At 30.7% G+C, this 16,195-nt stretch overlaps 1 protein-coding gene across 1 annotated transcript; it reads right to left on the bottom strand.

Moving 5' to 3' along the window:
• Window positions 1–79: 79 nt before the first annotated feature.
• Window positions 80–15,994, bottom strand: LOC126741244 (transmembrane protein 272-like). The gene is made up of 4 exons (XM_050447622.1): window positions 15,694–15,994; window positions 9,264–9,374; window positions 5,841–5,963; window positions 80–5,034 (listed from the first exon to the last, which is right to left on the bottom strand). Exons 1-4 carry the CDS (start codon window positions 15,818–15,820, stop codon window positions 4,670–4,672), a joined length of 726 nt encoding a protein of 241 aa, XP_050303579.1. The 5' UTR covers window positions 15,821–15,994; the 3' UTR covers window positions 80–4,669.
• Between the last annotated feature and the right edge of the window lie 201 nt (window positions 15,995–16,195).

Here is a 16,195-nt window from a genome sequence, read left to right as displayed (position 1 = left end):
ATGGAATTTCTTTCTAGGGAGCTTCTCATTTTTTTACAGTAGTAAGTCACATATAAACAAATAATTAAAACAAAAAGAATTATTTAGCTATACTATATATTGATGAAAATGCTTTATAATACATTTTTACAGTAAATTTTTAACAAACTATTCCAAACAAAGCAGGAAAATTGTATACTAACCGCGAAAAAAATCCTTATACGATAATTTCCTGCCTAAGTTAGTAATATACTATTTCTTTAAAATAGATGTTATGTACTTAAATTAGTACGTATTACTCGAGGTCACACTATATATAATATTAAAGTACATATGAGATTATTACTTGAGATTCTTATAATTTATGATTCCTAAAAGATGCCAATTTGAAGACTGTAAAATACACCTTTTTTCATGCAAATATAGTTCAATCAGTCTTAAAAGCCGCGTATGTAGACCAAAGGGCTCAAAATAAGCATTTTTTTTGTAAAGTAAAAAAAGTAATAAATTGTTTGTTGTAAAGTTTAAAATACCCCGACATTTTGGCCTATATTAATTAGGTCATCCTCAGAGAAAAATATAAATATATTATTTTAGTGAAAAAATATAAGGTCAATAGCAACAGATATAAAGTCACATGGAGTTTGATACTCAATATCTTTTAACAAAATTAAAACATCAATACCTTTTACTAAACCTCACTCCTTACATATATAAGAAACTAATGTATATAAGTTTTATAAAGTAAATATCATTTTCTTCAAGATTGATGAACATCTTAAGATCTATGCTAAGGTTGTTATTACTATTTTTAGGTCCTAATATAAGCCTAAACGTCGGAAATTTTACACTTAAGACTTAACCTTCTTTTGTTAACCTAATATTGGTGTACCCTCTATTATTGTATCAGGGGTGGGTGTACCCAATAAACATTGTTACAGCTATTAAAAAAATTGCTTATAATAATTTATTATCATTTGCCATGAAAGAAAAGGATGTAAGTTTGATTAATCAATCATTTTCAAAGCCTTTATAAGATACTCATACTTATACTACCAATTTATTCAATATTTTACTGTAAAAAATCAAAACTGAGTGAATATTGACTTCAACCTCTAAGACTTAAATACTGCAATATTAGCAAATGAATCACTAGGTCAAGATTTTAACCGATTCCAAATAATTTTTATCAAATTATGTCAATATTCACCGTAGTTGATTTTTCACAGCAAATAACAAATACATCAAACGAAAGTTTGAATAAAAATTACCTTTATAAAAAACTAAGCTAATAAATGTTAGATTTCTGTCTCTTAATAACTAAACTGAAATTAATTCTTTACGGAATTAATTATACCTTATCACAGATTGTTAAAAAAAAAACAAACATATAGTTCATATAATAATAAACACCAACAAAACAAACATTAACAAAAATACTAAACTACAAACAAGTATATTATGAGCAAATTATTAATCACAAAACATATGACGTGTTGCCTTAAAATAAGTCAAAGCAAAGGGTTTTAGTTTATAGATACACTGTGAATATTAATGTAGGGGAGAGCGCCCTAAGATGACGAAGTGGGTAAGATGACGAATCGACTATAAATCATACCTTCTCTCTCTTTGCGCAGCCAATATGATGTGAAACGTTCGTTATGCGCGTGCGCCTTACGCGGTTTGTTTCACTTCGGCCTTGAGAGGGTAAGTCAGTCCGCAATAAGTGAACAAGGTGAATCGTCGGGCTTCGTTATAATTTTAGCGGCTTATAAAATAACGTCTGCATTTTTCTAGGTAAGTTCAAACTTAAAACTTTTTAAGTGATGGATGTTTATGAGTGTGTTTGGCATCATCTGTGATATAACACTAAATTAACGTTTTTCTTTGTTTTAATTTTTTTTTTATTTTAACTGTGATGGGGATAACTTGACGAAGAACAAAGTAGCCAAGATAGCGAATTCGTTATCTTACCCACTCCCATATAATATGATGTTTGTTGGGTAATAAATTAGTTACACACAATTTTAGATAATAAAATATGGGAAGAGTGTACAAGCGCAAAACGAATCGACAATCATGGAGTAATGAGAACATGCGAATTGCCATAAATGAGGTTAGACAAAACAACAAAAGCGTAAATTCCATGGCAAAAGCATATAATCTCCCAGAAGCAACTCTTAGAATATATCTGAAGCGGGATTCTGAGGAAGTACGGATAAAATCTCTCCTAAAATAATATATTATTAAAAACAATGATTGGTCTTTATTTTCAGGAATTTCCTTGCAATTCTGGTCGATTCAAGAGCACGTTTTCGAATATGGAATTAGAAGAACTACGGGAGTACATTATCAATATTGACAAACGGGCTTTTGGACTAACCAAGGAGCAGTTAAGCAGGATAATTTATAATTTTGCGGAAAATCGTAACATTTCACACAGATTTAACACAACCAAGAAGAAGGCTGGACGACACTTTGTTGAGCTGTTTATGTGGAAATACAACTTTTCTCTACGTAAGCCAGAATCGACCTCGATAGCTAGACTTATGGGATTTAATCGCCAAAGTGTTTCCAATTTTTTTAACGCGCTTAAGGAACTCAAAGAAAAACATAATTTCCAACCCAATCAAATTTACAGCGTATATGAAACCGGTGTATCAACAGTTGCCACAAATAATCCCAGGATAGTTACCCCAAAAGGCAAGCGAAGAGTAATTAAGATATCTTCTGCGGAACGAGGAACTAATGTGACTGCAGTATGCACGATGAACGCAAGTGGGTCATTTATTCCCCCTTTTTTGATTTTCCCTAGAGTTAGAATGCAACCAGCCTACATGAACAACACACCTGCTGGATTTACAGGTTTTGCACATGAAACCGGATGGATGACATCTGCAAATTTTTTGAAATACCTGGAACATTTTATCCAATACGCTTGTCCTAGCGAAAACAACAGAGTTCTGCTCATAATGGATAACCATGCAAGTCATGTGACCTTTGAAGCTGTAACATTGTGCAGGGAAAATTATATTTCTCTCTTGGGATTTCCCGCACACACCAGTCACAGAATGCAACCATTAGATGTGTCTATGTATGGCCCCTTAAAAACTGCATATAGTAGGGCTTGTGATGACTTTTTGACAAACAATCCTGGAAAAGCCATTTCACTGAATGACATTGCCTCAATCTTTGGAAAGGCCTATTTAAAAGTAGCAACCGTCGCGAATGCTTTAAGTGGGTTTCGTGCCAACTCGTATAGACCCGTTTGATTCTGACATTTTTACGGACATTGACTTTGAAACTGCCCAAACGACAGAAAGGGAAATTAACGCTGAACCAAAATTAATTGAGGAACTTGTGCCTTCCACATCTGGTCCTCAGCGCATGCCAGAGTCAGTAACTCCTAACAAAGAGCAGATAGAGATAATATTGAAAAACCATTTTAAACTTCTGATAAAAAATGCCATCAGAGCCCGACAATCGAGTTGGGATTACCTCCTTTGCCTAAAGCAAACACGCAGAACAGACGTTGTAGGAAAAAGCTACCATCACTTATAATTTCTAGCACGCCCGTTAAAGATGCTTTAGAGCAAAAGCACAATGAAAAACTTGAAAAAGAGAAGAAAAAACAAATGAAAGCCCCGCCGAAGAAAAAAATCAAAAAAAATCAGCAGCATATCGGTTCAAGAAAAATCTGATTAGTTCTGTAGGTATAGCTGTGGTGGATAGTAATGATGACATGGACGAAGAGGTTGAAGAAGATGACAGACTGTGCATTTTTGTGAAGATGAGGGCAAACATAATGAGCTTTGGTTTTGTTGTAATATATGCACCAAGTGGGCACACGCAGAATGCACTGGACTTAATTTGAAAGAAGCAAAAGCCAAAGTGTGGGTGTGCGATTTTTGTCGTATTTAAAATTAAGTTACAATTTGAAATTTTGTGTTCGCCCTTGGATTTTTTTAATATTTTTGACTTTCCTTGCTTTTAGATTTTGTTTATTTTATAAAAATAAATCGTTAAAATGTCTAAATGTATTGTTTTATTGCCTTTTTACTATATTCGTCAACTTACCCACATACGCTCGTCATCTTGTCAGCAACCGCGTGTAAGATGACGATGATTACATTTTTTTTCCCCAAATAAATTACCAGCCACAAAGTGCAAATTTGAATTAAAACAGACTCAAATATTGATTAGTCACTTAAATATTATATGCCCTGTTTAAAAAAAAAACATTTAAAGGAGGAAAACAGAGTTATAATTGGACCGCAAATCTTAAGTTCGTCATCTTAGGGTCCTCTCCCCTACCTATAAATATTGGATAGTTTTGTTTTCAAATAAACTATTCTTTTAAATGTTTTAATTAAAAAAGAAAATATGAACACTGTATATACCTTATTAGTAGTTAATTATTGTGAAAAAAATAACGTTATAATTTTAAAAGCATTTTTTTTTTTGGCTAAAATGTTGTTTATGATTTTTAAACCTCTCTCATGAACTCCATTCATAAATTTGATACCCGAAAAGACAGCAAACATAATGTCATTAAAAACCAATTTAAGAAATGTCAAATAAATTATTTTGTAGAAAAGGGAAGATTCATTTGTTAAATGGCAAAGAGTTTCAATAAATGATTTATTAAATTATACTTTAATAACCAAAAAAAGTTAATTTATTAAATACCTTACCAAGCTCTATTATGTCGAGTTACTTGCCTATCATCGCGCCTATCTGTATGAAAAATAACGGTAGCAATGCTGATAGAACACAAGCAAATAGTTAAAAACCCTAATATTGAATAAACAGAAGTTATCAGCCAAAAGGCAAAAAGATACAGATTTCTGTTACAGTATTTTCCGTTTGTTGGATTGTAGTTGGGTTCATATTCTTTGTAGACCCAGACCGATCCTATAATAAACCATCCTAGCATGAAACAATTCAGAAGAGTTTGCGTGGGTGATTGTCTCAGGTTCTCTTCTTGGCGTTCTTCTTCTGTTTGACGAACTCTAGCGGAGAGATGGAGAAGCTGTTTTAGGATGCCAAAGATGCCTGTTTAAAAAAAAAGGACAAATATTTTATTTACAATAAAATAGTGAAATTGTAGTTTTAATTAGTGTGCTAAAATTTTATCATTCAAGGGAGAATGGAACAATCAGAATAATTCATTCTTTTATTCAAAATGTTTTTCCTTCTAAGTCCCTAGATATTACTTGTTAAAAAAATTTCCCTAAATAAAAGACAGAATATAATACGTTTTACATTAAAACAAAGGAACAGTTTACAATACTTTCAATTTTGTCAATGCAAATAATTCTTATGAATACAATATAAACTTACATTGCCCTGACATGTATTGCATTCATAATGTGCGTATGATGTTATTCATTTGTCACAACTGATTGATTATGCTAATCACGGGTCAACCAATATTACACTTTGGAATATTTAAAAATTATATTGTGTGCTTGATGTTATGCCATACATTATGTATGATTATTTTTAGTTACGTTGCATTTATGTTTTTTTACTTATTCTTATAAACAAAACACACTTTTTTTTAATAATGAACTAGAATTTAAAAAGATCTTAATAAAATGCTTATATGACCCAATTTTAAGTAAATATTTGCCACCAATTAATTAACGATTACTTAATACCTCGTATGAAGCCGTATAACTAGTTGATTTTAATTAGTTGCAATGTAACCACTTACATAAAGTTGAAAGGCTTTCACTTAGTTGACACTTTCTTGTCAAAACTTGTCTTATTTTTTTATACAAATATTAAAATTACATAATTTTATATTGAATATAAATATAATTATAAATACTTAATTTAATTTCACTTATATTTACCTCCAACAAGTAAATAAACTGGAATGTATTCTCCCTGAGGACACTCATGGAGATATATTGATCCCATCACAATCATACATATTGGAACAACTATCGTTACACCTAATATTATTGAACATCCCACTGAAATTAATAAAAGAAAATAATATTAATCGCTTCTGGTTATATATACTTGTGGTGAAGTAAAGATTATTTTGGGAGTTTTGACTACTATTTGCAAATGAGACTATTTCAGGAAATCACTTCACAATACTGCCGTCCTAAGAAAGAAGGTCGTATCTGCACTTTTTATATTTTTACACGAGGGTGATTTTTATAAAAATGTAATTTTTTTTTGTATTATTTTAGTCACATTATTTAAAGTTATAAAATGAAATAGGTACTTAAGAAGTATAATTTTTTTAAATTATGTGGAATATGTTTAAAAACTTACAGTTAGGATAAGTCAGATACGCCATTTCTTCTAGATAATTTTAGTTATAATCGCTAAGAAAAACCATCATATCTGTCAAAATATTTTATTAAGCCTTTAAAAATAACATATTTTATTACAAAAAAATATTATTCTTTAAAACATAGTATTTTCTTTAATTTGAGTCAATCTAGAGCTACTTCTGTTTCAGCTTCTACGAGTATTTCCCAGAATGGTAAACGATTTTCAGGAATCAACCCTTGAATTTTAGTTAAAATGTTACTTTTTCTTTTTTTGGATATACCCCTCTCACAAATTTTTTGATTAGGGTGAGGTAAGGGCCCTGTTTCATATTTGGCTAATAGGTAATTCAAGGACTGAAAATCTTCTGAAAAAGGTCTTTTTCCTCTTTCGAACTGAACAAAAACCATATCTTGTAAATAGGGTCTGGGGTTAATTTTCTTTAGTTTATATTGAGAGGTTAAATCCGAAAAAGTATAAAAATTGTTTATATTCATTTCTTTGACAACTACCTTTTTTGAATTGGCTAAAGTAACACATTCGCTGAAATCTTTGAAATCATACACTTTTTTTTTCTTTTTAAGGCTAATAATTCAACTTGATGATGAAAAGCATCACTAGACATAAAAGTGTGCCCAGGCTGAAAATATTTTAAATTCAAAGTTTTTAGGTTGATTTCGTTCGAATTCATTATATATGTTAAAAGAGAAAATAATCCCCAGTTTTAATTTTGGGCCTCACAGTTGTCCAGCCATGTGGTCACATTTGGAGCATCTCCCACGGCTAATAAAAAATGATAAAAAGTTTAAATAATGTCTTCTCTGGATCTTCCCGATACACCTTCATGCCAAATAAAGGCAAACGGTTTTTCCTGAGATTTCCCTATTGGCACAAATGTTTCGTTGAATGCAATAACTCTCGGCATAAACATAATTTCTTTAAACATTTCGCAAGTATAATAACCTGTAACAGTAAAAAAATTAACTATTTAATTTTAGATATTTAATTTTAAATTGAAAGGTACCCTCTGGAGGTCAGCTGAAAAGTATAAACCATCTTTCGCAGCACTATCCTGTTTATACTCCTCCCTTACTTTCCGCATCTTGATGTTTCTTGAATGATGTACATATTTCACAAGTTTGGCAGATATTTTCTTTTTCATGTTTGGTCGAGATACAATGTAGTCTAAATGATTCACAGTCAAAACACTCCTCATGACCTAAATTTGAAAACGATATATTCATTTTGGCAACAACTTTTCTATACATTTCATAAGAAATTTTTGCTTCAATAAAAAATTTTGATGCATTGCCCTTATTGTAATATCACTTGGCAAGTATTTTCGTAGTGGGGCGTGCTCCCGTCTGTAATGCGAAATTGTGGGTTGAAAGCTTTCAACATGTTGTTCAATCAACATTTCATCATTTTTATTTCCTTTTTGTTTTCTACCTCTATTATCTGGTTTTGGAGCAATAGATGTCCTTTCATTTATTAAAGTAACATTTCTAAGAACACGGTCATTTTTTAGTTCATACCCTAATGTTGCCAAAAAATTTTTTGCAAACTTTTTGATTGCATCCATTCTCATCAGGTAAATTATACTGAACAGATCTATTTCTTCAGGATCCTTCAGCAGCTAAAATGATTTATCTTCTTTTAACACCAGTGGTGCTAGTTTTATGGAATATAAAGGCTCGCCTTTCTTTTTCCTCCAAGTCCCAATATTCCTGATTAATCTGATTCTGCCGTAGCATACTGATTTTTGTAACACATTTCTTTGTACACTTTTCACCACAGTTTTCTTTCACAGATGAATATTTTTGTTTTCTCATGTTAAGTCTATTTTTTTTTCGTGTTGCAGGAGAAGTATCATACTTTTTCCTTTTCCTTATTGTACCTTTTTTTGTATAAACAGCACCATCCAAATTTTTTGAAACTTCTTCAATCATAGAATCTAGCATTTTTTTATTTCTTTTGGAGTGTCTCTTTCTTTTAAGATGGACAAAGGAAGGTCGTCTTCTTCTAAATCTAAGAATTCATTTATGTCATCTTCCGATGAACTACTGACTAAATCCGCGTCCTTTTCAAAGTCTGATAAGACAAAGTCTCGGTCTTTATCAGAATCATCACAATCTTCCGAAAAATTAGCAAACGATTCCAACGAACTAGTTAGCTCATTTTTTTCCATGGTAGATTTTGTGGCAAGTTGCATGATTTTTTGAGTTCTGCTATTCATGCTAAAATGATGAAACAACGTATTAGAGGCTTAGACCCGAGACTAATTTTTCATACTTTTCAGTACTAAATTTAATACAATTATAAAATATACAAAATAATTTTGTTTCAAAAATACAAAATATACAGTGAAATTAGCACAACAAACAAGTTCTAGTTAGTAGTAGCAAGTTTTTAGATTTGAAACACTTTTTAACATAAATAAACAAAAAACTACTTACCTTTATCTATTTATCGTCAATATTTCTCGAAGAATAAAACAGTAATCAAACCACTAAATATTAAAAAAGCATCGATTCTTATCTTACTGTTTAATTTAATATTCAAACGAGGCACACAAATTTAGGTTATGTTGTTTGCACATTCGCGAGCTCACGGCGAAATTGTAATATACGACAATTTTTGTTAGTATCTGCCATATACGACTAACTTAATAAGGACACTATTTTTTTTTTCGTTTTACTAGTCCTAAAAGGAACAGACGTATATGTGCGAATATGACAGTTTTTCTTAGCATTAGCTAGATCCGACAAGATTCACTAGGAACCGTGGAAACTTTGCAGTTATGCAAATGTAAATTTTAGCCATTAATTTGCAATATACGACTATAGTTTCTAGTGCAATAGGTAGAAAATTATATATCAATCCTAAATATTGTATCAACCTAATTTTGATAAAATTGTCAGATATACGACCTTCTTTTTTAGGACAGCAGAATATATAAGTGTTAAACACTGATTAAAGCGGTTACTTACATGTTCCCAGCACTATTATAACTACATTTGTAAAAAAGTCTAAAATGCCTTTGCTGGTTTTTTGTGCTTCTCTCACTCTGCCAAACAGGGAGTCATAAGATGGAGGAGGGGCTGAAAATAATAAAAAATATCAATAAAGAACTTATTGTGCTTATTTGCAACATTTATTAAAATAATAATAATAATCTAATAAAGAAAAAGTTCTTAGAATACAGACAGGGCCATAAGTTATGGTGATGACACTAAACATTTGAAATTTTAATTTTCTTCAATTTTATTTTTATTAATGGGATGACCATATTGCAGCATTATAGTGGTAATCTTTTTTTTTAATCCAATTATTTATCTTATTCATTACATTTCAAAATAAGGTACATTATAGGAAAATTAAGGAAACAATTCTAATGTTAGTTTTAAATTGATTTAAACTTAAGTTAAAAGGATTTATATCACAGTGTGTATTTAAAAATCTTAAGGCTCTATCAAATGGATTATTGCAGGCATAATTTGTAGCATGAACACAAGAACAGCAGAAAAAAAAAACATAAAAAGTAAATTAAATTCCATAATTATCCCTTCAAGTATAAGACAGCAAAGAATTCTAACCATACAAACAATTCAAATAAAATTCAAATACTGTAAACTTACACAGGAAAAATTAGAATGTGTCGACGTAGTATTCATCCAGTGAATAGTAACATTTTTCCGTCAAAAGTATTTTCAATTTACGTTTAAAAGTGTCAATACATGTTGCCTCCCTGATTCCACCTGGTAAACGATTGAAAATTTTGATTCCCTCGTAGAAAATAGATTTTTTAGTTAATGTGGAGGAGGGGATTGGAAGATTTAGATCGTTCACTTGACGCGTTAAGTATCTTGGATTTGGGGTTATAAATTTAAAGCGATTTGCAAAAAGTAAGCAGGCCACTTCCTGAATGTAGAGGGAGAAGACAGTGTGTATGCCCAGCCTAACAAATAATGGGCCACAGGAATCTCTTGGTTTAGCCCCACAGATGTAACGTAGAGCACGCTTCTGTAAAACAAGCAGCATTTGTAGAAGGTAGGCAGCTGCATTACCCCAGAAGCACATGGCATACCTAAGGTGGAATTCAATTAATGAAAACTATACAGATCTTCCAAACTCCATGCCAAGCTCCAGAGTAGCCACTCTGACTGCAAAACAACCTGCAGACACCTTTTTGCAAGTACCGAGGATATGCTCTTCAAATCTGAGTTCTCTGTCAATGAATATACCCAAAAATTTTGTATTATCAAACTGCTGAACTACTGAATTAGAAAAAGGCACGTAGTCTAGAGCACACTTAAAACACAATAATTTGGTTTTATGAGGATTTAGTGATAGCAAGTTTGATTCAAACCAGAGATTTATTGCCTGAAGATCAGTTGCTAATGTAGTTCACAGAGTATCTATGTCTGGGCTGTGCCAGAGAAGTGTGGTATCATCGGCAAATAGAGTAAATTTGCCCCGTACATTAAGATTGGTAAGATCATTTATGTATAGGAGAAAAAATATAGGTCCCAAAACTGAACCCTGAGGAACTTCCAAGGTGATAGGATGGTAATCAAAGTACTTAGATCCTACAAGCACTCGTTGTTGCCGATCTTGCAGATAGGAAGCAAACCAAGAAGATGAAACTCCCCGAAATCCATAATGATGAAGCTTCCGCAGCAGAATCCTATGGCAGACACAATCGAAAAATCACAAAAAACTGCCGCCGAAACTCCACCATCATTTATCTGGGAGTAGAGCTCATGAAAAAAATTAAACATGGCATCATTGGTACTGGTATTTTCACGGAAGCCAAATTGAAGTCTGGTGAGGATGTTTTTGGACTTTAAAAAAGGACATTATTCGATTTTTAACCAGTTTTTCGATTACCTTTGATAGCGTAGACAAGAGAGAGATGGGACGAAAGTTGAAAGGATTATCAAGAGCTCCACCCTTGTGCATAACCTTATACCAAAAAAGTTTTAAAAATCTTGTATTTATCTTGTACTTAATGTATTTAATAAGTTATTCATCTATTATAAAGTGCTGTTGCATTTAATTTATCCAAAATTACATTTTTGTCTATGTTTGCAGCCGGAGTTCCCATTTGGATTAATTAGAAACTCACTACAATTTCTCAATGTACAACCAAGATAGTTTAATATCTTTCATCTGTGAAATATGATTTAAAATTAATGCTGTCATTAAAAGTGATGCCAAGGCCTCTAACATGATTTTTATAGTTTCAATTCAATTCAATTTATTAGGTCAAAATGCACAGTATATAAATACAATAGACATAAATGACACCTAGATACAGAGGTATCTGTGTGTGTCACATGATTCAAAACAATACTTCAACTTAAATATACATAAAATATTCTCTCTACAAAGAAATACAGTAAAAATTGATTTTACCAAAGCTGGATTAGTTAGTATAGGTGTCTAATAATTACATAATATAATACTGAATTTATAATGTATAGGTATATCACACAGAACTAAGTTAATAATATATAATGAGCTCTAGAGATTGGCCCTTGATCACATTTTAGATAATATTCATCATATGTAGATCATTATATCTATCCTACAAAAACCAAGAAATTAACTAAAAAAATTGATATTAAATAAAGTATATGTTAGCTCACAAATTTTATTTTATTTATTTTAATATAATTAGTAACTAAGACATTAGTTTATATAGTTTAGGTTAACAATATTCATGGAATACTTTGAGTTGTATGTACCTATAAAAAAGCTAATCTAAAAGCATTTATTGATATTTAATGTAAAATTATTTTTTATACCCCAGTTCTATAACCTGTCAATATCCTTTTGCAATATATAAGTCAGCGATAGACTTTATACATCTACACTACCACTCAAAAGTATTTGCCCATGTATGACTGTTTTAAAGTTATAACTAAAAATAATAAACCTATCAGTTATTGTTATGAAACGGTTTATTTATAACAAAATGAATATAAACAATACATTTTTCAATAAATTAAATTTAAGAAAATCAAATTTTGGATTCATCTACATGTCCGCACAGTAATTCGATAGGATTGAGGTCCGGTGATTGTGGGAGCCATACCATAACTTTCAGAAGATGTTGCCTTTGTAATTGACCTAAATATTGCTTGCACAATTTCGACGTGTGCTTGGGGTCATTGTCTTTCTTCCAGTCATCAATGGTCCATTCTTTGTGTAATTAGGCCCATACTCAAGTCTTTTCCTCTTATTAACATCCTTCAGTAGCGATTTTGATACAGCTAAACGTCCTTTAAGACCAGCATTATAAAGTCGCCGTTTTACTGTCGAAACACTGACCGCTTTTTTACGCTCCTTGTTGATTTTTGCTGTGATTTCAGGGGCGGTAAGGCGTCTATTGCGTTTGCTTGTAATAATATTGTATGTAATGTAAATAATATTTAAACCCTCCTTTGAACTTGTTGCCTTTGGCCTTCCTGATCGAGTTGCTAATAGTCCCTTCTCTGGTGAATTTACTAACATTATAAAAAAAAATGCTTTATTGTCAATATAAACATAGAAGTTGTAGACAATTCAAATATAAATTAAATATATTCGACAGTCCGCCTTGGACTTCCCAAATCCGTCGAAATTTGATGGTTAGTCTTTCCAGCCTTATGAAGTCCAATGATAATACCTTTTGTTTCTACCGATAACTCTTTTGTTTTAGCCATTTTAAAGAATGTTGAAAAACCAGCAAAGAAACGGTGACAATCATCAATAAGCAAGCGAAATTATTAACCAATGTTACACAAAATCAATTCTTGAAGACTAAACACCTTTAAATGTTTCAAATTTCATTGGAAATGAGCTGTAAACAGATTAGTTTTTTAGAAGAAGTGCATATTTTCACTACATTGTTTGTAAATACTCAGCGTTTTTCAATGAACCATAGTTAATAGGTATGCTGTTTAAGAATATATGCAATTTACAAAAGAGATACAATCTAAATATAGGTATAAAGATAAGATTTTTGTATCTAATTTAAAATATTCAAAAGAATACATGGTGGGCAAATACTTTTGAGGGGTAGTGTATATAACTTTAAGACATCTACAAAAACTAAAACTAATTATTGAAGATTATCACAAATATCAGTCATAAATAGATTAAATATAGAGGTGACCTGACAAACAGCTGATATAATCATTATTATTAAAATTAAACAGTTTCAATATTTGTTTCTGATTCTTTAAAAGACTCGACATTCATTCTATGGCTTCCCCAGTAAATCCTAAGTTAAGAAGCTGCAAACTTATGTTTTACCACAGACAATATTCCTTTACATTGCCAATATAGTTGATTATATATTAACTTGTTGAACAACTTTTGTATTGCTGATTGTTTAAAGATACCATGGTAGTTTGTAAGTTACTTTTGTCACCAGATAATATAAGGTAAATAAGATTTTGGAAATAGTCAGTGGGCAACTTTTCAGAAAGAAGTTTCCAATATTATCCGGTCCTGTTGAAAAAAAATCAAGTTGACAAATCCCCTTGAGATTTTAATAATATGTATGATTTTAATAATTTCAGAGAATTTAATAATATAAAAAGAAATATTTCCTTTTGAACATAAATCTTTTTTGGGTAATTGGCAGGTGGTTGCATCATATACACTAGACAAATGTTCAGTAAACAAGTCAGCTATATTTTGGGTACTATCTTCTGTTTGGTTTTTAAGGTAAATGTAATTTGGAGCATTGTAACATTTTTCTGAAGACTCCTAAATCTTGCATATGAAGGGGCAGAAATGGGTATAAGTAAGATGTAAAATTGATATAATAATCTTTTAACTTCAAAAGGATTCTTTGTGTTCTCTAGCTGAAACACATATGATCAATATGTTAATAAAATTAGCACACAAATATGTGACTAGGCCCTATTTGAAATAAATAGCATTTGTAAATAGAAAATCAGGTTTAGTTAAAGTATCATTTTATATGCTTTATTTAAATTAATAATAAATAAAAGCTTATGGCTTTGTATACTTTTTTAATTGAGTTGAATTTTTAATATTGTACAATGATAGGACAATCATATTGGAATGAAAATTAAAAAAAAAATTCTCTCAAAAGGCTGTTTTCAGAATTATATCAAAAAGCTATGTATTGCAAATAAATAAAATAATAAGTTTTATAACATAATATATTTTTGGTAACAGACTTGCACTGCACTGATAAAAATTCAATAGCAGCGGTTTGTATTGATTGATTATTGAAGAATCTTGTATTTATCTTGTGATTAACCAAATTTTTTGATACTTCATTATTACACAATAGTCTAATGGCAGCTCTTATCTATAAAGTTTTGGAACCTTTAAACAAATTAATGGTTGGATCAAGTTATTTTTAAATAATTCTATTTAAAAAAAAATAAAATTTGTGTTATTTCCAGCAGAGACAAATTTGTACTGGTAGCTGCACCCCAAACACATGTGACATATGACAACAGATTTAACTAGTGACTTATAATAGAACTTTTTGACATCCTTTGCCTCAAAACATAAAATGTATACATAACTTTTCAAATTTGCATTATATTACAAATATATACAATGTCGCAATCTTAGATGATTATCAAAGAAAAACTCTCCTAAGTTTTTTATATTGACAGCACTAATTCATGCCTATTTCATCAATTTTGCTTATATTATTTGTCAATGCAATGGACCTATAATTCAACAAAATATCTCTGAAACCTGTTTTATGTAAAGGACAATAATTATCATGTTTTTGAGTATGTCAAGAAAAATTCCTGTAGAGAAAATGATATTAATGAGATGTGAAAGTGGTGCAATTAAATAGCAACCAAATCTTTTCATTATGTTGGAAACTGCCTCCAATATTTTATTCACTGTTTTTGAGAGAGTAAATGATATTATAAAAAGTTCAGATTCTAACAATGGTGTTAAAAATAAGGTATTATGGGAGATTTTTTTTTGATTTCTTCAATGTTCTCCAACAATTCTACATATTTTTGGTTTGTTATATACACCTGAATATTTGTATTCAGACTCTAATGTGTTAGAAATTAATATTAATTTTGCAATATGATATTCATTAATTGAACAAAAATGATGTGCAGCATGGTAATCAAAATTATAGAACTTGGTCCTTATGGATAAACTGCCCAGTCCCAAAACTTTATATAAGTTACTACTGGCCTTTTCTGCATAATAAACTGCCTTTAGATTTAGAAGAAAATGTAGTAAGAAAAATTTTCATAAGAAAATTTAAATTTTAACACATAATATTATATGGCTTCTAACTAAACAAACATATTTGCCCAATTACCTATTTAAAATTCTCAACTATATTCTAAGTTGCAAACATTCATGCATTGTGTTTTATATATAATTTTTAGTAATTAACTTAAAACTTACCATTGGGGTTGATAGCTTCTTCATATGAAGGGGGTGCTCCATGGTCCTCCTGTACTTCTGTAATGGGGGCCCCCTCTTGTACATTATAAATAGGAGGGGGATGATTTAAAAGATTGGCACCAGTCATATGACGACGATTTTCTTTAGCACCAAACTATTATAAACTACATATCCCGGAAACTAATTAAAAGACATGCCGCATATTTTCGCACCTTAGAAAACGAAACTTTCACCCTGTCTCCAAATTCAATTCAAAACATTTTTGTTGTTTTCCTTTTTTTCTTACTTTGAACTTTTTCGGATGTCATTTGTCAATGTCAAATGTCAGCAATATTGTCACTGGCGTTGTTTCTTTGCTGACTGGTATACTGATTTTCCTTTGTACACATTATAAAACTACTGTAAATTTGATGTAATTTAGATAAAATTTGTCTTTTTACTTTCTCACTTTTACTGTTATACTAGAGATTATGTTTTTGGGGATATTAGCCAATGATTTTGT

Source organism: Anthonomus grandis, chromosome 10 (assembly GCF_022605725.1).
Source record: "Anthonomus grandis grandis chromosome 10, icAntGran1.3, whole genome shotgun sequence".
NCBI classification, from domain to species: Eukaryota; Metazoa; Arthropoda; class Insecta; order Coleoptera; family Curculionidae; genus Anthonomus; species Anthonomus grandis.
Note: the sequence above shows the minus strand (reverse complement) of the source record. Positions and strands in the feature narration are given on the sequence as shown.

Coding starts and splice junctions, on each gene's coding strand:
- LOC126741244 (XM_050447622.1), bottom strand. CDS start 15,820: ATGACTGGTGCCAATCTTTTAAATCATCCCCCTCCTATTTATAATGTA. Junction 9,375..15,693: donor AGAAGCTATCAACCCCAATG/GTAAGTTTTAAG, acceptor TATTATTTTCAG/CCCCTCCTCCATCTTATGAC. Junction 5,035..5,840: donor AGTTTATTTACTTGTTGGAG/GTAAATATAAGT, acceptor TTTTTTAAACAG/GCATCTTTGGCATCCTAAAA.